Below are 24311 nucleotides of genomic sequence, written 5' to 3' on the forward strand. Positions count from 1 at the left end.
GTTATAAATAAAGAATCCTGCTTGAAGAAAGACTCCTGGTCTTCACATCTAGAGTTCACACCACGCCTTAATAGAGTACAACTAAGTCATACTGTGTGCAATTATCCAAAAAAAAAAAAAAAACTGACCTTGTAAAATCTAATTAAATATATACTTTTTAATTATGTAAAAATGCAGAATGTTTTCTGGGAGAGGTGCATTTATGTGCAAGGTTAGGGGATAGAAAAATATAAAGCTTTTATTTCAATATAAAACTATTATTATATAAAAAATTAACCATTGAAACGAATATTTGAAAAAAATATTTTTTGCCATTTTTTTCAGACAACTTGATACCAATGTTTTAAGTTCAAGTATCAGGAATTCTACAAATATACTATCAAATCATAATACTAGAATTATTTCTGAAGGATCATGTGACAGAACCAAGGTCCTAACTCTTTGTGGTCATTAAAAATCCCATGGCACTTCTTGTAATATATGGTCAGGGACGTCCAATTTCACTACATGACTGTATATGACTACATGGAAGGGTATTTGACAAATAAAGGCCTTCGATTGATTGGTTAATTGTTTGGTTGGTTGATTGATTGATTGATTGATTAATTGATTGATTGATTGATTGGTTGGTTGGTTGGTTGATTGGTTGATTGATTGATTGATTGATTGATTGAGTGATTGACTGACTGACTGACTGACTGACTGACTGACTAACTGACTGACTGAATGAATGAATGATTGATTGATTGACCGACTGACTGACTGACTGACCGACCGACTGATTGGTTGGTTGGTTGGTTGGTTGATTGATTGAGTGATTGACTGACTGACTGAACAACCGACCGACACACCGAATGATTGATTGATTGATTGATTGATTGATTGATTGATTGATTGATTGACTGACTGACTGACTGACTGACTAACTGACTGACTGACTGACTGACTGACTGAATGAATGAATGATTGATTGACTGTTTGATTGATTGATTGATTGATTGATTGATTGATTGATTGATTGATTGATTGATTGATTGATTGATTGATTGAAGAGTGGGGCTGTAACCCCGGTGTCCAGGCCAAATTCCCTCCATACGCCCTTACCCATCATGACCTCCCAATCATCCCCAACCACGAAATTGGCTTTATCCCTGTCTCTCCACTTCACCTATAGCTGGTGTGTGGTGAGCGCAATGGCACCATTGTCCTGTGGCTGCTGTCGCATCATCCAAGTGGCTGCTGCATACTGGTGGTGGTGTGAAGAGAGCCCCCTCATGACTGTAAAGTGCTTTGGCTGTATTACTTACTAACTAGAAGACTACAGTAATAATGCTGAAAATTTAACTTTAACAGAAATAGAAGTACGGAAGTACATTTTAAATGACAAGAAAGTAAATTGTTATAATAATCACAAAATTATTGTTTTTACTGTATTTTATCATTTAAATGCAGCATTTCTGAGCATAAGACATTTTTAAACCACAAAAATTGAACGTTTTTTTTAAATATTGTCCTAAAATTAAGTAGCACACCCACACATTCTGTATATGAATATTTATTTACAGCTGAATATATTTGCACCAGCATGAAGTCTCATGCACAGTGTAATAATAAAATGTGTGTGTGTCTGTGTGTGTGTATAATGTGTGTCTGTGTAATGAAGTTCTTCCAAGATGATTAATAAGAACGAGACTACAAAGTAATCTGTATCCCTTTTAATACTGCTAGTGTTTGCATTAGGTTAGCGACGGTGCATAAAATACTGCCCTGATCTGAATTCATTTACTCCCACTACTGCACAAACAAACACTGCGCTCAGTTGCATACATTTTCTTTGGTTAGAAATAGAGCTTAAACACAACAGAAATACACAAGAAGAGACCGTAATGGCTCCCATGGCTATCACTTTAAAGTGGTGTTGATTAATACCGCCTTTGTGCAGCTAAAATGACTAAATGTGAGACGAGTGACTTTTAGCAACAAGACCAAAGCGGATAAATATATAGCATATTATCATATCTATTATCACCTTGTGTGAAATTCACAGCTGTAGATGACATCATAACCATCTGGCCCCTTTTACACAGGCATCAGATATAACGTAATTATCATCAGAACAAATTTGTCACTCATAAAATGTAAATTAGGACTGAAGTCTTTGGTGTGAAACACTGTCCTCAAAATACTCATGCATACAGTTGAAGGCAAATGATTAGCCCTTCTGTGAAAGTTGTTTTCTTTTTCAAATATTTCCCAAGTTATGTTTAACAGAGCAAGGAAATTTTTACAGTATTTCCGAAAATATTTTTTCTTATGGAGAAAGTATTATTTGGCTGGAATAAAATATATTTTAAAAATTATTTTAAGGTCAATATTATTAGCCCCCCTTAATTATTAGCCCACCTGTTTTTCCCCAAATTTCTGTTTAATGGAGAGCAGATTTTTTCCAACACATTTTTTAAACATAATAGTATCAATAAATTATCTCTAATAACTGATTTCTTTTATTTTTACCATGATGACTGAATAATATTTGACTAGATATTTTTCAAGACACTTTTATACAACTTCAAGCTGTTGCTTAAAGATTTACAAAAATCTAATTAACTTGATTACCTATTAAAATTAGCATATTTTATCCATATACAGAAGATAAAAATAGTAGTTAATAAAATAAACATGAAAAAAAAAATCCATTGGATTGTGACCTCTAGGGTGATTACATTATATTAATGACACAGCAATAGTGTCAGATGCAGAAGATTGATTTTATGGCACCACGTTAAACTTTTACAGCACTCACATACATTAAAAATAAATCCAGGACACAACCAAACATGGAGGATGATCTCTGAGTGGCCTTCTTCAAAACTAAATGAAAAATAGGCTTGAGTCTATTGGTGTCTGGGTGCCTTTGCATGCAAGGTTTGTATATTCACAGCATTTTGGGGGTCATGAGTGATTGGTATTGTTATTTTGGGGGTCACAGGCTTCAAAATTAGGGAACCCCTGCTTTAAATTGCACTTTAAGCTGAATATTAGTATCTTGTAAAATTAGCAAAATATTGTGTAATGTCATCATGGTAAAGACACAAGAAATGAGGTATTAAAGATCTTATGTTGAAAAATCTCTATGTTAAAACACAGGCTATAGAATACACAAGACATGTCACTCATATCTTTTTGAATGGGGAATAGTGTAACTGTCAATTTGGTGAATAAAGCCCCTCCCACTAGTACAGGAGCCAATCATCGATCACTATATGGTGAATAAAGCCCACCTTATAGTACAGGAATATAGTACATTGATCGCTATAGACTGACGATAGTCCGCGGGAGGGGGTCAGACCAGACATGAGTTTCTGCAGATTTTGTGTGATTTGGGCGTTTAGAAATGAAACTAAAAAGACAGTTGTTGTTTAATTTTATTGGTGATTCCTGATATGAAATTCAATCGTATAAGCTTGACAAGCAGTTTTGGAGAATTTGATGTTTCCCCATTCAGACAGAATGCCCAAGCATACTGCCCGAGTGATAAGTCTCAAAGAAGGCCGCCGAGTGAAATGACTTGCCTTAAAGGGACTTTTGGTTAAATAGTGTATCAATTTTTAAAATATTAAAATTGTCACAGGAAGGCTGTTCTTTTGGACTTCAACCATTCTGTACATCAAGACAATGCAGTTCATATTCTCTCTATATGTATATATAACACAATCTCAGAATCTATTCATATCATAACATATGAAAATCTCTGCATTTTGATTAAAAGCCACAGAGTGACACATAATAAAATGTACAATTACATTGTTCTCAAGTAAGATCGTAGTTACGGAGCTTTGGAAACATTTTCTCTGATCCCAACTTATGCACTTATTAGTTCATTATCACTTATCATTCACCCAAAAAAAGTAAAATCTTCCACTTATTACTTTCTTCTGCTGAACACAAAAGAAGAAATCCTTAAGACGATACACATTTAATTCCATAGTATCTGTTTTCCTACTATGGAAGTCAATGAGTATGGCTACCAAGATTCTTCAAAACATCTCATACTGGTTGGGAACCATTTGAGTAAACTTTTGTTGAGTTCTAAACCCATACCTGTGTACCATCCGCTCAAAGAAAACAAGCAAACTTGAATGAAAACGGCTGTAAAACAGTCTTGAATCTGGTCGCCTGTGGACATTTACAGACCCAAGAGCTGTGGTTTTACACTGCCTCCACATAGTTAGCTGGGTAAAGACCCTCCTTTCCTCCATCCATCATGCCTCTGCACCAACCCTGATCGTCCTCATCCTCAATCTTCAAAAACTCCTCACCTGAACGCATACAGAGAAAAAAACAATCATCTGGATGTATAGCATACAGACTTACCTTACAGTGCCTATAGAAAATCATCATACCCTGTGAAAATCAAAACCTTTACTCAAATTACATCCTGCTTTCAATAAACCATCAGGATAAAGTTATAGAAAGGCAGTTTAGAAGAAGACTACAAATACATTTTAAAAGCTGGAAAAGTTATTGGGAACATGATTTGATTTCAGGCTGTATGACAAATATAGGAATTGTTTCAAAGGGGTGTGATGATTTTCTATAGGCACTGTATACACAGTCACAAAAAAAGGCAACTGACCTGCTTTGAAGGAGAGTTCATCCGTCTCCTGTCCAACATAGTCATAAAGAGCTCGGACTCTCACTCCTCCAATCATTACACTGGGAAAACAGACACAGTCAATAAACGAGGATGACAAACCAATAAACATTATCTGACTACCCTTAGCTTAGCAACTGCAGCTATATCAAATTATAAAACAAAATCTTGTCTATTTATATCATTTTAATCAAATATTGCAATATTATTTTGTTAGCACATTCTTATTTTTTAGGTGAACAAGTAATCCATGCAAGTTTTTTATTTTTATTTTGGTAATCTTCAAGTCTGACCATTTGCTTCTGTGTTTGAAGTGACAGTACTTCTGTTATGAGGTCAGTATGACAGCTTCAGCCACAATATTTTTAACCATGCCCCTCTTACCGTTAGTTTGCTATGAGGTAATGTGCGGGGGGAAAAAAACCCTTTACCCTACTTAATATTCGATTTCAGTTGGCAGTACATCAACATATCGAAATAAAAGTCTCAGTAACTTCCGGTTAATACAAATGAAAATTAAAAACTTTTTTTTCAACATTCCTTTGTTGAAATTATGAAAGAACCCATGAAAAAAAATAATAAAACATAGTTATTACATGAGTCAAGATTCTAAGATATAAACTGATAATTAGGCTACATGATAAGATGAAATAAAATCTAAATAATGAGATACAGTCATATTTCTGACATACTGAGTCATAATTCTGAAATAAAAACAAGATATGTCAAGATTCAAAGCATTAATTAAAAAACATCTTCATAATTATTAATATTAGGGCATGGTGTTAGGGGTAACGCATTACAAGTAACACAAGTTACATAATAATATTACTTTTCTAAGTAACACATTAATTTTAAAAATTAAATAATAATATTGAAGTCACTTTATTTTTAAAAAAAAATGTAACGTGAGTTACCTTTTAGTTTATTTAATTCACTTCAATTTAACTCAATATATTGTAATGCATTACTTTCTAAAGTAACTTTTCCCAAAACAGGTCATAATTATGATAAAAGGTCAACATAATCTGAAATAATGACATTACAAATCATAATTATTCATTCACTCATTTTCTTTTCGACTTAGTCTTCTTATTAATCCACCACAGCGGAATGAACCACCAACTTATCTAGCATATGTTTTATGCAGCGGATGCCCTTCCAGCTGCAACCCACCACTGAGAACAAATCATAATTAATAAAAGCTTATTGCTAATGTAAAGTTGATGGGAAGTAATGTAAACTATGGTGAAAACACTTGAAAGTTAAATATATATATATATATATATATATATATATATATATATATATATATATATATATATATATAATGAAAAACTAAAAATATTTTATGGAACAAGTAATATCAAACAAACTATAACTGTGATTTTATCTCATATTCTTAACATAATTATTTCATATTTTCAACACAATTGTCATAAATTTGATGCTTTATTTCATCATTTTAACTTTTATTTCATAACAGTTATTGTGAATCATTTTTTAATACACTGTCATATCTTAGAATGTCTTTCTTTGTAGAGTCGTGAAAACAGGCTACCATATTAATACATAAAAATATTAATTTTCTTAAGTGAAACAAAACTTCCACAGAAAAAGTACAGCAAATCTAAACAAAAGACGGATGGAAACAGACAACTTTCCACATACTGCCAAATAGTATAAAAGGTTTGACTATTTCTGACCTTGTATAGGCATAAACAGAAATTCTCCAAACATACTGTAAAATATTTTACTTTATCTTGACTGAACAAGCATCTGGCTCAATTTTGAGTCAGTTTTACACACAATAATGCATAAATAATAGATTTACAACAAAAACAAAAAACAGACAAAATGTTTTTGCAATATCACAATACATTCCAGCACTGAATATAATATCCAGTTTATGTTTACTTGTGTATTTTGCAGAAAATCTGACTGTTCAATCCACGATTAATTCACACGTGATGTCCTGTAAAGCTTGCCTGAGCAACAATAACCAAAGGGGCTAAAGCTTAGCAAAAGGTCAGTCCAGCGCAGCAAATAAATAATAACAAAGGCCCACGGCAAACATGACTGTAGTAAACTGACCTTCTCTCCATCACTGCTGCTTTCTGCTCCACCTCCTTCTTTCCTTTTTTATGCTTCTTGTCTGGAGTCCACTCCTGAAATAGAAAGAGAGCAAAAGACAGGGTGAGTGAAGGAGTAAATGTGGGTTTTGGCACAACAGAGCGCAGTCTATTTGAAGATGTGTTTCTGTGAGATATATAAATATCACAGACAATAGAACAGACGTCATTCTAAAACCTTTAAGATGCATTTAACTCAAAATATTAGCTTAAGTATAACAGTTTGTTTTTGCCATGGTTATGATCTGATTAAGGCTTACTGCATATTGTATCATTGCTAATAATCAGCCTTATTTTTAACATAAGAGCTGATGTGATTAGCTGTAACTTGAATGTTTAAGGCTTCTTTGCTGCTTCCAGTTATTTTAGTGGTACAGAAACATTGTTTTTTTCTTTCTTTTAGTTATTATTATTATTATTATTATTATTATTATTTATTATTATTATTAATATTATTATCATTATCATTATTATTATTATTATATAATAGAGAACTCAAAATAAAGTATTGTATTATTATATGTCAAATTTGTGATAAAAAAAGTCTAAAGAACATGCACATTGGAATAATTATTACTTTTTATGACCTCATATTTTGCCATCATCATAAATTACTTTCGGTATGTCATAATTTTCACTTTTTTATATCATAATTATGGTTGTCACAGTTTTTATTTTTTTATCATATACTTTCATCTCATAATCATTTTGTCATTACTGTAATTTTTATGTCATAATAGCTACTTTTTATATATTTATCTAATTTTGTCATAATCATGCCTTTCTATTTCACTGTTTGACTTGATATTTCATAACTGTGAATGCTGGTTTTGATATTATTATACCATAATATGATTACGCCATCATCTGGATTTTTTGTAGTAATGACATATTGCGGATAATTATTACTTTTATAATAATTTTGAGGTTTTATAAAATAGTTTCAATAACAGTGTTGAGGTAATGGACTGAAACGTGAGTTATGTTATCAGATTACTTTTTAGAAGCAACAAGTGAAGTAAAACTCCTAATTCTACTCATTTTACCTATTTCATTTATAAGAAAATAAAATAATTGGCAGTTGCTTTTTGTTTTCCAATTTGTTGAATGAAAGACCTCCAAAGAGAAATCAAGATTAAGTAGAGATGTGTTGTGTATGGATTTTGTTATGTTTTGGTGTCACATCCATTAAAAATTAAATGTTCAATTAAATATTATTACAATGTTATTACAAGCATTATTAAGACAGCCCAGTCCAAAGAAACAGCAACATGACACATTACTTTCCTTAAAAGGCAACTAAAAAAGTACCAAATTTAATTAAGTAATGCAAGATTGTCCACATTGTACACAATCTACATTGTAAAAGCACATTGGAAATAAAGATGACTTGAACTGAATTTGTTGAAATCATGATTTTTATCATAATTCTGATCATCATAAATCTGCTAAATATTTTTTTTGTACTTCTCTCTGTCTAACAGTGTGCATTAATATATGTGTGTATGTTTTTCATGAGAAATTAATTGTCCTGGCAGATTGTTATTAAAAATAAGAGTGTTCTTAATGACTGTATGAATTTTGACACAAATTCTTTTGTCAGAGTTTGTTTTGTAAAACGTTTGCATAAACCTGAAATTGAGGCCAGTCAGTGGGCATGCCTGGCCCATGTGTGTTCTTCCACCAACGCAAATCCTCCTGCTCGCTGATAGACATCAGAGTGTCGTGGAGCTCATTGTACACAGCTTTCAGACTAAAACAAAGAAAGAGCACACTATTAAGCTCTAAATGACTCACTGGGAGATTGAGATTTTAACCAGAATTTCCCTTCTCACTCACCTTTCATTGTTGGTGACATCCAAGTGCCTGTGGATGGAGAGAAAAGCCTGTTTGAGAAAGCTTATTCTCTTCCTCTCCTCCTCTTGTGATTGGTCAAAGATAGACTCCATTTCCTCCATGTAGCGTGGAGCATAACGTGTTACTTCCTCAAGGACCTTCTCATAGCGGGCTCGCACCTGCTCACAGGAGTTTACACTTAGTTACAGGTGTCATTTACGGTGTTTGTGCTCATTCAGACTGACAGGCTTTTAAAAACTACTCAATCAATCAATCAAATTAGTTATTAGTTGAAAAGTTATTTGTCCAAATAAAATATAAATAGTTCAAAAACTATAAAATAATGCTCTTTTAAAAGCTCTTTCTATGCATCTCATCAAAAAATAACCCTAAAACAAAAATCCCATTTACACAAAATAGTAAGCAATACAACTTTTATCAATAATAATAATAAATATAAGAATAAGCAAGTGTTTCTTGAGCAATAAATCTGAATATTTTAGATACATCAATTTTAAACATTAATAACATTTCAGAATATCAATGTTTTTTATTTTATATAAGATCCCTCCTCCAAAAACTAAAACAATCTTTACAACCCCAAACATTTGAATGAGTCTATATAATTAAAAATATAGCTTCACAATAAGGAAACATAACAATTATTTTAATTATTTATATGTATTTGCATATTTACTAATACTTTAACAAATTGCCCGATAAACCAAGTCAGAAAGGGATAGTTTGATCAAAACTGAGAGTTCTGTCAATATTTTCTCAACTTTTGAACACAGAAGATATTTTAGAAGAAAGCTGGAAACCTGTAACCATTAGTATTTATTTCCTACTATGGAAGTCTAGGGTTACAGATTTACTAAAAAATATCTTCTTTAGTGTTCAAAAGAATAAATAAACTCATAATGGTTTGCGACTACTTGGGGGTAAATACATTGTGAGAACATGTTTAATTTTGGGTGAACTATATGTCTATTTTAAATACCAAATAAGAAATGATGTCTAATGCAAGGCTACAGTGCACCTTTCTACAAGATGTAAAAAAAGTTTGACGGTCACTTTAAAATGAAACGAGACTGCATTTTAATTTTCAAAAGAGTGCAGAGCTACAAACCCTAATATGTCAGTGTGTCAGCATTAAAGGTGCTGCACGTTTTTGACTTTTCTAAAGCATAAAAATACCTTAATATGTTTGCAGATATTTAAGAAACATGCCAAGTGAACATTCTTGTTTATCTGAAAAAAAAAAAATAAATACTGATATACTTTTAACCCGCCCAATGCCACTTTAGCCAATTGTATTTCAGCCCCCTGGGTTGCCTTGTTGAAAAAGTTCAATTCAAAAGGTTTATTTTATTATCAAGATCTGAGGTAAACTATCTGCTGTTGCTTTCAGTAGTATGGCAATACATGTCATGTAAAATGGCATTCAGACTCACATTATTAGCATTTAACACTGAATAAAGCACATGAGGTGTATCTGAGGTGATTGGTTTTCTGTTCAGCAAAATAGAAAATAATAAAATAGTAAGAAATAGAAGCCATTTCTAAAATATCAATTCGAGGTGTTGGTTAGGACAAAACTCCTTTATGGAAAATTTTCCTTCTATCGTGCGCTGTTGCTTTTATATAGAACACTGCACCTTTAATAAAATGAATACATTTTTACCATTAGAAGCTACTGTAGCTATATTCACCCACTGTTTCCACACGACTGTGTTTAAACCACTTATAAAAGTGATTTTTGCATAATAGGTAATAATAACGTGTTATTATTACCTAAATTTTAAAAAACAGTTACTTAAATATTTTTTTTTTAAATTTCACAATGTCTAAACACAGTCATCTGTTTTGATTTCCTTGTACTTTAGGTCTCCATATCTTCTCTTGTGTGTCGAGTGTTGTAGATTAATGTATGATCCCTAAGCGTGATATATATTGTAGATTTTCGCTGCATCATTACGCAGCCTATAAATGTAGTTTTTCCTGCTTCATTTTGCTGAATTGGATGATGGGATATAATTTGGAACGCTCCATTATTTTCTCAACACTTACTTTCTCTGTCTCCTGGTGAGCCAGTTCGGTCTCTTCCTGGATCTTTCTCTGTTTCTCAATGGCAATGTCAGGGTTTCCTTGAGCATGAGTTTCCCTCTCGCGAGCCATGTGTTCTTTGCGGCAGGCTTTGTGGAAGGCTGACCTGGCCTTCTCAAGCTGTCACAAAAAACACACACCCGCTGGTCAAATTCATTGATAAATACACACTTTATACATTTATGTTTGATAACTCAGCAGTTTGAGCTGCTACCTTTTTCAGTCTCTTGGCCCAGGGTTTCTGGGCACGCGAGAAACCGGTTTCAAAATCCTGAGATTCCTTAAAGCCTCCAAATATCTTCTTATGGAAAGTCTCCTTCTGCCAGGTCCGAATGCGATCTCCATCTTCGGACACGAGAGCACGGCAGATGGAGGAGTGCAGTGAGGAGAGACGGTCAGCGGAAGAGAGGAAGCACTGCCAAGCTCGCAGAAGAGAGCCATAGAGAGGACCTGGATAGACAAAGACAAAGATTTATGGTCACAAAAACAAAGTTCTTCATCAACTGAAAATGTAAGCACCTCATGTAAAATGAACGTCATGTCTGAGCTGCTCCATGGAATACTTTGAAATAGTATATCACTCATACATGTTATTCAGTACGCTACGTTTTTGGATGCATTTGCTAAATTGCATTTGCAGTTCTCATTGTAAGAACTGAACTTATTTTAGACCAAATTTAACCAAATAAAAATCTAAAATCCAAAATAATCATATTACCATTTCACAATGTGTATGCACTTAGGATAGTAATGTTGATTGAAAACTGCAATAAAAATAGTTAACTATTTACAGCATACTACAATTACACTACATGACAAATGTCTTGTCATCGATCCCAGTTGTAAGAGCAACAAATAATAACTTCTAGTTGATCAAATGACAAAAGGTAGAATTATTTGATGAATTATCTGTTGAACTGCATCTCAATCATCACAAACACTGCAAAAGACTTACTGGAACTCACATGGACCCAAGATTCTCACAGAAATCAGTCAAGTTTGGTGAAGGAAAAAATCATGGTTTAGGGTTACATTCAGTATGGGGGCGTGTGAGACATCTTCAGAGTCGATGGCAACATCAACAGCCTGAGGTATCAAGATATTTGTGCAGCCCATTTCATTACAAACCACAGGAGAGGGCAAATTCTTCAGCAGGACAGCGCTCGTTCTCATACTTCAGCCTCCACATCAAAATTCCTAACAGCAAAGAAGGTCAAGGTGCTCCAGAATAGGCCAGCCTAGTCACCATACATGAACATTATTGAGCATGTATGGGGTAGGATGGAGGGGAAGACATTGAAGACGAATCCAAAGAATCTTGATGAACTCTGTAAGTCCTGCAAGAGCGCTTTAATTGCCGTTTCAGATTACTATAAATAAGTTATTTGAGTCATTGCAGAGATGTATGGATGCAGTCTTCATAGGAGTTCAAGGGAGTCATACACAATATTAATTATTTTTCCACTGCACTTTGACTTTATATTCTATACTGTACATTATTTCTGTTAAGTGAAAAGACTTTTGTCTAAGCAAAGTCACCCCTTGCTGTCCTAATTAAATCATTAAAAATATAGGCATGATCATGTTTTATTTTGATAAAATAAGCATAATCTAGAGGCCTTTGCCTTTCATATTAGCCACTTCTAATACCAAATGATCCACTAGAAGACAAGTTATTTGTTGTTCATAAAACTTGGATAGGTGACAAGACTTTTGTCTGGTAGAGTAGTTTTTTTTTTCTGAAAAGGCTGAATTAAAATAAAAAGTCAGATTATTTAAAAAATAAAAAAATAACTGTAAAAATGTAACACAGCTAAACATGACAATTAAAAAATTATGAACATTTAAAATTCTGAATTGGATTTTTATTATATAACATGCCATATGCAGTATAAACTGCACAGTACACATTAAGCAATATGTTATTTTTTAAACAGGCTGAGCCTATTTAGCTTAACTAGAAACTAATAAAAAATTATTTACTTATTTAACAGCTTGCATCATAGGTTGAACATTTCAGGATTTACAAAAGTCATGCAGAGAAAAACTAATTGTACATTTCTGAAAATTGCAACATTATTTAACCAAATGTTTAGCACCTGTGTTGCAAGTAGATTATTCACATCTGGTAATCATCGGCTCTGCTTGTTTGCAACCCTACGCTAATTTGCGCTGCTCTTTTGTAGATTGTGTTGGTCATTATGCAAATGAGCTGCTGCGTCTGTGCTCTTTCATTTGGGCAGTCTCAATACAAACACTCCAAGAACTTCACACTCCCAGGGGTGCTTTTATGGGATGGTAGTTTCCTGCTGATTCACATTTACAATTAATTCATTTAGCAGACACTTTTATCCAAACGACTTACAAAGGATAAAAAGAAGCACTTTAAATCACCAGAGAGTAGTGATATATTAATGCTATGAGAAGTCTAAGTTAGTTATTAGTATTATGTTAAGTTGTTTTTTTCTGCCAAAGACACGGAAAACAGATATTGTTGCCTAAAAGTGGTTTGTCAAACCCACTCGCCTGTGTGAGGCACACATAGAATTGCACATGGTTTTTTAAGAAGCATGGGGTGCATATAAGAAGGTGTCTGGTGCATATGAAGAGGAAAATAATTTTTAACAGGTGGTTTGTCACGCCCACTTACTTGTGTGACGCACACTAAGAATTACACTTTACAGTATTTCCAGAACCATTAAGTGTTAATAAGAAAGTCTCAGATGCATACGGAGAGGAGAGAGTGTGTCCTACAGGTGGTTTGTCAATCCCACTCACCTGTGTGAAGCTCACTCTGAATTGCACAGTGTTTTCCCAGAAATATGGATTGTTTATTGTTTAGAAAGTGTCCAGTGAAATAAAAACATAGAGATTGTTGTTTTTGGACAATCAGATAATTAAGTATTGATGACGACGAGTCTTCAGGTATTTTTTGAAAAAGGTCAGACTCAAGTATTCGCATTTTTTGCCAAATTTGTAGGTCTAAAACTGCAATACTCACTGGCATCCACTAGGGGTTTCCACTTGGCACTCCACTCGCTAAGCTGCTGTGCGTACTGTCTCTCGACCCTGGCCCTCTCCTGGAAACACGCCACTATATCATTACATGCCTGGAAGGAGTCTTCAGTCCTCTTGACTGTCTGGTGGTAGTTCCCTGGCTGAGAAGCAGACAGAAAGAACATGGATAAAACGCTAAGGTTAATTGTAAAATACAGAGGGAAAAGAAAATGAAAAGCTAGCACTTGGCGCTAAAGGTTTATAGGCTGTTTAAGAGGTCAAGAGTGAGGTATTTTCTGTAGGCCACAGTGAATATGGCCTCTTTTCTTTTCAAGCAGGGTCACTGGGTTGCTTTTCTTTGAATTGGAAAAGCTATCAGCATAGCATAAGGTTTGTTTCCAACATAAATGCCTGAAGACAACACGTGGTGTGAAAAAACAGAACACAAATCAAACATTATTCCCCTGAAAAACAACAACAAAACATCTGTGGCTAGAGTACCAGTGAGTCTAGAGAATTCAGGCCGTGGTAAGTGGGGCATCACATGGGCAGCACAGTGAAAGGGGTTGATTAACTGCAATAACACGATAAACGAGAGAGAATGAAGGAGGAGGGTGAACATAATGACACTTCCAGAATGGGCGTCGTGTTTGCTGATGTGGAGCCTGTGTTCTTCTATTTTGCTGGCTACTATTAGTGGCTCCCCCACAATTTCATCAATTCATCTCACGCTTCTACAGTACATCTTCCTTCTGTGCTGTTCTTTGTCCATTTTTCTTCTTTTTACCTCTCTTTCATTCTCTCTCTCAGCTATGGTTTGCAGCACGTATTTTTCCTAGACTGAGAAAGAAGTAAAAACAGCTGAGGAATCTCAACTCCAGCCAAGAGCGGTGCAAGTGCAACACCTGCCAACCAATCCGAGAATCACAGAAACCAGACCAAACACAAACCCTGTCGAACCGAATAAAACAGTCAACTGGGTTAAAATCTGCACAGTATTTAAACAGAAATGTTTTACTGAACAGACAAGCCTGTTTGAAAATCAATCTCGTTCAACTCCGGCTGCAACTTTCTGCATTTGCAGTCTTCTGCCAATGCTGTGGTTAACCAATCACAGTGTCTGTGAACACCAAAAGCCTACAGTGCTCATTTCTGGTCAGCGGCCAGCCAATTACAAGGTAGAGCATGCAACAAAACCCTAGCAGGGGATATCAGTGTGGTTGTAGTAAAATGACTGAACATTATTTGTCAGAGACCCTAAACTGTACAACTGGCTGAGCTCCAGAAGGGATGGCAATTCAGCAAAAAGGGTTGAAACAAAAAGGACAGTTGAGGAGAATCTTAAATAGCTTCATAGCTTTATCAAAAAGATGCCACTGTTAATGACAATAAATCATCAGAAATACTAATCATAAAACAGACATCCAGGACCTTTATGTGGGATACAATTACAGTGCTTAGAAAAATTGAGTACACCCCATTTTGAAAATGAACATTTGTATCCATTTCTCAGTGAATATAGGCAATGTATTTCGGTGCATTTAAATAAAACAGATTTATGATATATTTATTAAAATAATGCTTTAGTCACCAAAAATATTCAGGAATTGAAAGACAATACAATTACATTCAAGCAAAATATTGCAAAATTAAAATGATACCCTACAAAATATTTTAACTTTTTTTGCTTCTTTTGATATTTGATATTTAAAAAGATATTTTTTAAATATTCCAGTCTTACTACCAAACTGGACCAACATATTAGTTAATACATCCATTTAAAAATCCAATTAACCAGTGAACATGAACAGAAGCTCAAGCATGCCAACAAACCTCAATGATTCTTGCAGAAGTTCAAATGCAGCATAATATGCAAGAATTGATCTAATTGGCACTTGTCAACCAAGCTTCTGAGACCAAATCTAAATGATTATGTTTGAATAAAACCATAAATTAAATCATAAAAAACACTGTTTTAGTTAAGATTATTAATCTAGTTAACCCTTTAAGGTGCACTCCTTGAAAAGAAATACACATACTGTATTAAATAATATGCTGACACAACTCTGATAAATAGTAATAAGCAATTCAAATATTAATGATAACCTATGGATAAAAGGTCAACCAGGTGGTTGTGATGCCTTTAGTATCTTGTAAAAAAATAAAATAATATGCACTGTCATCATAGCAAAATCAAAAGAAATTAGTTATTAAAAAGTGTATGTGTGTTGAAAAAAAAACACTCTCCATTAAACATCAACTGGGAAATATTTTTAAAAGAATTAAAATTTCACAGGAGGGTGTATTCTGTATGTAAGTATGTATTCTGCATTGAATAAATCTAAAATTACTAACAGCTGATGACGTTAGCAAAAACACTTCTTTATCACTTGTGTTTTAGGGTTGAGACAAAAATACACCAGAACATCATAATCGTGAAAATAATAGAGTTGCAAAGTACAAAATAAAAAGTTACAGAGTAGGATTTTCAAATGTTTTTATGGTATTAAAATGCAGGCTACCGCATGATCCCCAGCAGTATTGGAGAAAAGAGAAGCAAACCAATTAAGGAGCTGAGAGAGAAAAGCTGAGCTAATTAAAATGGGTGGAGGCACAATGGCAGAAATTTATAGACTGAGATTAAAGGTTAAAGAACCATAAAGCATGCTGCAGTGGTCTCAAAGAAGTAAACTAGACTTCACTTGAATATTAATCTTCATTTGGTTTAATGTACAGTGTGGCAGGGCTTTTATGAACCGTTTCCCTTAATGTCCTAAGAAATCTTGTCATCTGTTGTAGCTTAAAGGTGGTGTTAAAAGTCAAGGTACATCACCTACGGGCATTTCTGGTAACACATACTTAACAAAAAGAAAATTGGATGGGTTTTCTTAGCTGTCCATCAACTTGCCTGACTTACCATCCAGAAGCTTTGATTATTGGCATCCTCAGGGCCCGACTCTGCCGGAAGCGTTGACATGATGGAGTCTGGAAGAGAGATATTGCAAATAACAGTTTAAAGCATTGAAGATGCATTCCTTTTCCACATTAAAAAAAGATTATTTGCATATACTCTAAAATGAAAACTTGCATGTTTAGATTTCTTCACATGCAACCAGAACGTTCCTCTCACTTCTGAAGCCATAAATACATATTCAAGTGCTTTGTTGTTTTAAAGAATTATGAATCATGGAAAACGGTTTTATTCCTGTCTCTGGAAGAAATGTTATTTTAAAGCACAGAGAGGGAGATAAGACTGCCAACAGATCCTTACCAAAACATTTCATCTGCTCTGTATACTTTATGGTCTATGGATAGACAGCCTGTATTTTAATGGATATTACTTTATGCAGTGTATAAAACATGTAACATGTATCACATGTTTATTTATACAGCCAGATTTTAAAGACAAGGTAACGTAGTTATATCTACACTACTGTACATCAATCATTCTCCCCTCCGTTTTATTCAAAACTTAAGGCTTGCCCAATTTGGAAACTCATTCATTCATTTTCCTTCAGCTTAGTCTCTCAGAGGTTGCTACAGTGGAATGACCTGCCAACTATATGTTTTGCGCAGCAGATGCCCTTCCAGCTGCAACCCAGTAGTGGGAAACACTCACACACACACACACACACACACACACACACACACACACTATGGACAATTTAGCTTAGCCAATTCACCTGTAGCGCATGTATTTGTACTGTGGGGGAAGCCAGAGCACCTGGAGGAAACCTATGCAAACATGGAGAGAACATGTACACTACACATAGAAATGCTGGGACTCGAACCAGTGACCTTCTTGCTGTGAACTTGGAAATAGTGTCAAAATTATTTGTATATTGTCTAGTTATAGGTAATGACTTTAGAAGTTGTTCATGTCTAATTTCGAACTAGGTAACCAATAAGTGATAGCTTGCGAAGGCAGCATGTTATGAAGTGGATGTTATGATGGGAGCAGACATCACATGACCAGATATTTCACCTCCACAACCACACTGGTGGTAACACTTTCAGTCTTGGAATTATTTAATTCTGGCTGAATGATGAACTTTTATATAGATCTTGATTTTGGAGTGTTTTCTGTTTGTTTATGCTTTTTAATTTTCCATTTTTTACCTTATTCTAAAATGCAGAAATGCTCTCGTTTTTTGCGACTGTTTCATAACTTCCGATTCAGTTTCCTATGGGAGAAATGACTAAGAATAATAAATGGCAGAAAACGTCAAAATACTTGCTCTTCTAACAAGAGTGTCCATGACTATACAAAGCAGAATCTAATAATAAGAAAATATCAGTTTGCAACCTCAGCAGACTAATGAGCTGTTTTTTATCTCGTCTAAAAATGAATGGAAGTGAATGAGATCAAAAGTGTGAGCCAAAGAGGTTCAAATGGCTGCGGCCGCTCGTATGCAAAAATAAAGTCAATAGGGATTTTCTCATGTGACAATTTAAAACTGAACATTTTAATAAAGTGATTTTCGCTAACACTTTTAGCAAGTTGAAATGATATATTGTCAGGATTGACTGAGCGTACAGATCGGTACAGATACAGAACAAAAACCATGTGAAAAAAAACCATGAGCTGCCAGTACTTTTTCTGTTATTGTAAACCTTTTTGTTGGGTGTTAGCAGACTACTGTAATCCAACTGCTTGGGTCCACATGCAAGCTGTGCTCTTATTGTGGAAAAATGGAAACAAACCTTTTTTTTCAGCATATTTATAAACTCAACACTGACAACCAATGTCTGCGAACAATTATTTTTCTACTACTTCTTTAAATTATGGTTGGCATCACAACGTGACGTCTCTCTGAACACTGCAACAGGTAAAAAGAGCCTTTGAAGCTATTTCATGCATATTAATGAATTTGCATCTCTTTCACAATAGAGTGCGCTGATTGATACGAACGAAGTCTTTTTATGAATTAATGAACAGATGTGCTGAAGACTCAATGACATCCCTTTGTACTGGCCGGTACAGACAGCCAATCTCCACGCTGGAATTTACACAATGATCTCATTGCCGTGACGTTGCCTCAAAATTTTATTTTAAACCGGAAGAACGAATTTGCTCTAAACAACCAATTTTCACTGTTTTAGTGAATTATATGTGTCCTAATAGTTTTTTTTTTTTAGCAATGTGGGGCATACATATGACTGTCAACATCTTAAAAAAATGTGTTTTGGTGTTTTGTGACCCTTTAACTATACGTCATTTTTTTACACAATGTATTGTTTTAAATTAATAAAAAAATGTTGATAAAAGTTCCTTGTTAAACTGCAGACTTACAACATTAAAAGTTCACAGAGCATGGACCCCATAATGCAATTCAAAAGTATAAATAAAAGGAAAAGTGATCTCAGGTTATGGACCGCTGTTAATAAACAAATTTTCTATAGTGAGTATTGCATTTCTACAATGCCAAAAACAAACAAATATGTAACAGATGCACCTTTAAGAGCTAATTTATTAGTAGATTTTAAATATTTGTTTCACTGTATGTAACAGGGTCTGTAAATTCAGTTTCAGTGTTCTTAATAATGGTAATAATTCCAGATGAAAACTGCAAATTTAATTCAAACAAATTAAATTTAATTATTTAACTAATTAAATATACATTAAATATGAAATGTCTGTAAAAAATGTTTTCTGTTATTAATCTGAGTAGTTTTAGTTGATTTATTATGGGTTAATCAAATTAAAAACCACACTGACAATGGCCCATGTTTCACTGAGACTGCCCTCTAGTGGTGAAAAACCAAAAAAACATTTTGAAAAGTAATAATATGAAGCCTTGTTTACTGAAGTCACATGACTTTGGCAGTTTGCTACATGCTCTAAATAACTGGTTTGAAACCAGTTATTTTCAAAGGTTTAGAAGCTTGACAAAGCAGTGCTTTGAAAGCATCCGTCATTAGTTCTGTCCGTTTGAGATGCCAGAGGGACAAATAACTGCATTTCTATCTAGTCCTAACAGGCAGACAATAGTCAGATATGTGTGACAAAGCTGAATCTCAAACTGTGTCTAATAGCGTGCTGGGAGGGCGTTGTGTTTTACAAGCTTTCTTTTATTTAAACTACAGTTTACGAACTGCGTCGGAAAGTGCATGGTTCCAACAAACAACTTTAATGGTCTTGAAGTCTAGTTGACGAAGAAAGGAGGATAGTTATACACATGGCTGTTTACAGAGGATCAAAGGGCTTTCTGGAAGACACAATCCGCTACTGACTAGTTAACGTGTAAAAATGAAATGGCTGAAAGCAGATGTTAGTGCTTTGAGAATTGTGGGTTACAGTCAGTCAGACGGTGCCTAATATTCTCCACTGCTTTCTGCCTTCATCCAGAGCTCTGCGCTTTGAAACCTGAGCCATCCCAAAATAAACAGGGGTGAAAGTTCACCAATACTGACAGATACTCCAGCACACGCACAAACACATTAGTTCTCTTCTAAAACAACAAATGTTGGTGAAATCATGTGCATGCAAACACAGACATGTCCACAAAAGCACAGGTCTGAGCTGCCCCAAACACACACATGCATGCCATCAACACACTCCACTGACAGCACCAGCATGCCTGTGGCAAATTGCTTCTGTAAATTCAATTTTGTCACAAGACATGGAGAGAGAGAACAAGATGACAGAAGGGAAGCGTGTAAACAAGCTGTTATTTGTCTCTCTTCTCCACTCTTTCTGTCTCAGTTGCTCTCTTGAGTCCATGTCTCTGAGTGCATTATCCCAGATGGTTTCTTCCTATCTCGCTTTCCCACTGCAGGGGTCGTGGGTTTTGTAAATCACCCTATATTTCAACTTTAACCTCACTTCCTGTTCCCCCCTCTGTTCCTCTCCCTTCAGATCTTATAGTCTTATGCACGGCCAAGGAGAACAAGCTTACAGGGATAATTTTGCCGTCAAAAAAATGAAGATTTTATTCCAAACCAGTCTAAATATATTTGTTTGATTGAGAACATACAATTTTTATGTGGTGTGTTGAACTGGAACTGTAGCTTTTAGTTTTGAAAATGATTTTTTGAAAAAGATTATTTTTCTAACCCCATGGGCAGATTATTTTGGTTGTTTTGAGGAAAAACTCACTCAATTTGGGCAATATTTCTCAAAACAAGACATTATTTTTTACTTGTCTAGAAAATGCTTCTTAATTTAAGAATTTGTAGATATTTGGACTAGAAACAAGACAAAACCTCTAAGTGAAAAAAAGCATGTTTTGTAGAGCTGAATACCATGTACATGAACCAGGCTGATCCAATTATAAGCTTGTAATTCAACAAAAATCAATCTAAACTTTTATCTAACAATATAAAACTTTTTCAATTAAAACATATTTTTATGACAGCAATTTAATTTATTTTATAACTTTTATTATTATATATTTGATTTTTTAAAGATTTTTAAATTATGAAACTTTATGAAATGTATTTTTTTTACTAAGATTTCATTTTAACCATAAATAAAATTATAATTATTACTTAAAAAAACGTTAATATCTTAATTTTTTGTTTAAATTTCAGTTTGACAAGATGTTACTCTTGCAATATGCCTAATAGTTCTTTCTGGTTAAACCAATTTTCAAGAGTCCTTCGGATTCTATGCCAGGGGTGTTTAAACTCGGTCCTGGAGGGCCGGTTACCTGTGGAGTTTAGCTCCAGCCCTAATCAAATACACTTGAACCAGCTAATCAAGATTCTAGATAAACTAGACACTTCCTATCAGATGTGTTGATGCAAGCTGGAGCAGGACCGAGTTTGGACATCCCTGTCTATAAACATGATATGATGATTTTCTTTCCACATTTTAATTTGCATGGAATTAGTAGGGCCTTATGTATTACGATATACATCTGATTGCAACTAATTACTGTAATAAAAGAAAATGGACAAGAATAGATACTTCTATCCATTGATTGTTGATTGGAAGGAGACAAATCCTTTAGGATCCATTTATTATCCATATATTTTAAAAAAATGGATCATATAAAGGTCAAGTTGGGTACATTTCCATTTTATGCAGACTTTAAAGTCCACATGAACCGGAAGCCGCGACTGTTTCTTCTTTTATATTGTGATGCAGTTCCTAGAGACACAGAATATTTAATGAGAAAACAGTGGCCGTGGCTTGTTTTTTCTGCTGGAGCTGAATGGATGTAGTAAAGTAGGCATTTCATTCAGAAAGATGGGGAAAAGGGTTTGGGCAGAGTTATTACAACCTAACAGACTCCTCCTGCTCACTCTTTCTGTTTATTGTCAAAACTGACAGTTGGAGGGGTGTGGTTAAATATGTTAGCCACGCCCAATTCCTAATATATACGCAACCTGACAATTTAACTGAAAACAAACAGGTGCATTTTCAGATTTCAATTAAAGATTAGAATGGCAATTTTTTTTATTCCTAATGACATGCACAGATTAATTGTTCGCCACAAAACTAGCAAAGTGAGCTAAGAAAATCATATAGTTAGTTTTGATTTCTGGGGACTTTACATTTGTTTGCAAAGATCCAAACAGCTCGCAGAAGGGGTGGAATTTCAGGGAATAAATATTTAAATTTTAGTCTGTTGTTCCCTCACTACACAGGACTTCTACATAAATATAAAAAAATATGTTGTGCAACCAACTTGTTTATACTGTTATAGTGTGCTTTCACATCATTTTTGAAGAAAGAATGCTTTAGATCTTATTCAATGCCACTGCATGAAAAAAGATCAACAACATTTATCAAAATGTCTCTTTTTGTGCTTGCATTCCAAAGAAGTCATAAGATTTTGAAGCAACATGAGGGTAAGATTGTGATAACAGTATTTTCATTTTGCCCTGTTGCCTGTTAGCATTCTGTGAGAAGTTTACCGAACAGACTCTAGAAGGGTTTATTCTTTACGAGTTACAATGGACCCTCTTGCAGTTTTTAAACAGAGACAAAGAGCATTGGGAGTCCATCAAATTTCATATAAAAAACTTACTTGGGAAGATTTAGAAAAGTCTGCAACTTTGGAGAATGGGATTTGACCCATTTCTCTGAAAATATCATGATGACGTTGCTGAGAATCTCCCTGTTATTTTCTCTTTTCTCCCCCTTTTGGAAGCCCCTCAAACCCCCATACCCCTCACCCACCCTGGCTCTCTTCCTCTCTCCTCCCCCTGTCCCCGTTTTGAGTGTCACACATAACTCCACTCACACCCACACACTGAAGAAATATATAGCAACTTATGAATGCATCAGACAAAAATAGTCTCTGAATCCTGCAGAACTCATCAATGCAATGTGATCCGACTTTACACAAATATATCAAGAATAAATGAAGGACAGAGAAAGAAGAGACATCAGACTCACCTCCAACTTTTCCAGAGAAATTTTCCTTTCGGTTTTCCCTTTACTTTTGCGATGTACCAGATCACCACTTTTTTCTGCTGTCTCTACCGCTTTAAGACCACCATATGGTTATGGTGTGTTCTGGACAGCTTCGTTCTCCTCTCCTCTCTGTCTTTGACCCACTGTCAGTGTTTAATGAGGTGGCTTCCTGTCACTTTCTTTCTCTCCTCTCCTCCCTCTTTCCAGATCCCCCTCTTTCTGAAGCAGCTGCAGATAACCAGGCGTTTCGCTCTGCGGATCGTACTACATGACAACACTCCTCCCTCTCTCTCCCTCTCTCTCCCTCTCTCTCTCTTTAAGTACAGATTAGCCTCTCACAGTACAGTGGTAATGAAGTTTGTTAAGTTTAAACAATTAGTGTGGATGTGTTTCATTCAAGAATATTCCTAGAAAGAAAGACTGCTCTGTTGCATTTTTGTTTTGTCTTTTACTTACCACATCTAATTACGCTTTTCTTACTTTTTGTCTTGTTTCTAGTTCAAACATTCAAAAATTCTTAAACCAAGATGCATTTTCTAGACAAGCAAATATACATGCAAAAAACTCTTGTTTTTACTTTTCAAAAAAGATTATTTTGCTTAGCCCATCAGCAGATTATTTAACTTTAGTTTTAGCTTTAGGTTTGAAGGTAAAACTCACTTGATTTTGACATATTATTTCTTAAAACAAGACTATGTTTTGCTTGGCTAAACAATGCTTCTTGGTTTAAAGGTGTTGTATCTAAGTTTTTGACTTTGACTTTTAATAGTCATAGAAATAAAACAAAATGTTTGCAGATATTTAAGAAATATACCAAGTGAATCTTATTTATTCTGCCTTAAAAATGTGTAAAAATGCCTTTGTTTTGGCCAATGCCACCTTTAGCCAATTATATTTCAGTTCTCCTGGTTGCCTTCATGGAAAACAGCATATTTCATTCACTCATCCATTTAAAAAGGCTCCTCATGACCAACATGCGACCCCTGGTGGACAGTAGCAGACTCCAAAATGAGAAGCAGATTCAGAGTTCCACATGAGGTTATTAATTAGCAAATAATATAAATATTATAAGCGTAAACATTAGGTGAGCAGGTTGCATTGATGAGATTTGCAGTGATAAGCAATTTGGCTGTTTGCACCTGATGAAAAACGACAGAAATTTAAATACAGTCATTCAGAAGCACAGAATATGCACTTACTTACGTAATGGTAAGGTTTA

General features: G+C 34.5%; 1 protein-coding gene across 1 annotated transcript; it reads right to left on the reverse strand.

Moving 5' to 3' along the window:
- Positions 1 to 1539: 1539 nt before the first annotated feature.
- Positions 1540 to 23332, reverse strand: si:ch211-51c14.1. The gene is made up of 10 exons (XM_087244684.1): positions 23075 to 23332; positions 16643 to 16710; positions 13730 to 13886; positions 10943 to 11178; positions 10693 to 10848; positions 8626 to 8801; positions 8419 to 8539; positions 6749 to 6822; positions 4637 to 4716; positions 1540 to 4319 (listed from the first exon to the last, which is right to left on the reverse strand). Exons 2-10 carry the CDS (start codon positions 16700 to 16702, stop codon positions 4210 to 4212), a joined length of 1170 nt encoding a protein of 389 aa, XP_087100810.1. The 5' UTR covers positions 16703 to 16710; positions 23075 to 23332; the 3' UTR covers positions 1540 to 4209.
- Between the last annotated feature and the right edge of the window lie 979 nt (positions 23333 to 24311).

Source organism: Danio rerio, chromosome 3, assembly GCF_052040795.2.
Source record: "Danio rerio strain M-AB ecotype USA chromosome 3, GRCz13ab, whole genome shotgun sequence".
NCBI lineage: Eukaryota > Metazoa > Chordata > Actinopteri > Cypriniformes > Danionidae > Danio > Danio rerio.

Bases quoted from the DNA above. Each gene is read 5' to 3' on its own strand.
- si:ch211-51c14.1 (XM_087244684.1), bottom strand. From the start codon at position 16,702: ATGTCAACGCTTCCGGCAGAGTCGGGCCCTGAGGATGCCAATAATCAA. The intron at 8,802-10,692 runs GTAAGTGTTGAG...TCCTGTGAGCAG, and splicing joins CTCACCAGGAGACAGAGAAA to GTGCGAGCCCGCTATGAGAA. The intron at 4,320-4,636 runs GTCAGTTGCCTT...GTATGCGTTCAG, and splicing joins TGAACTCTCCTTCAAAGCAG to GTGAGGAGTTTTTGAAGATT.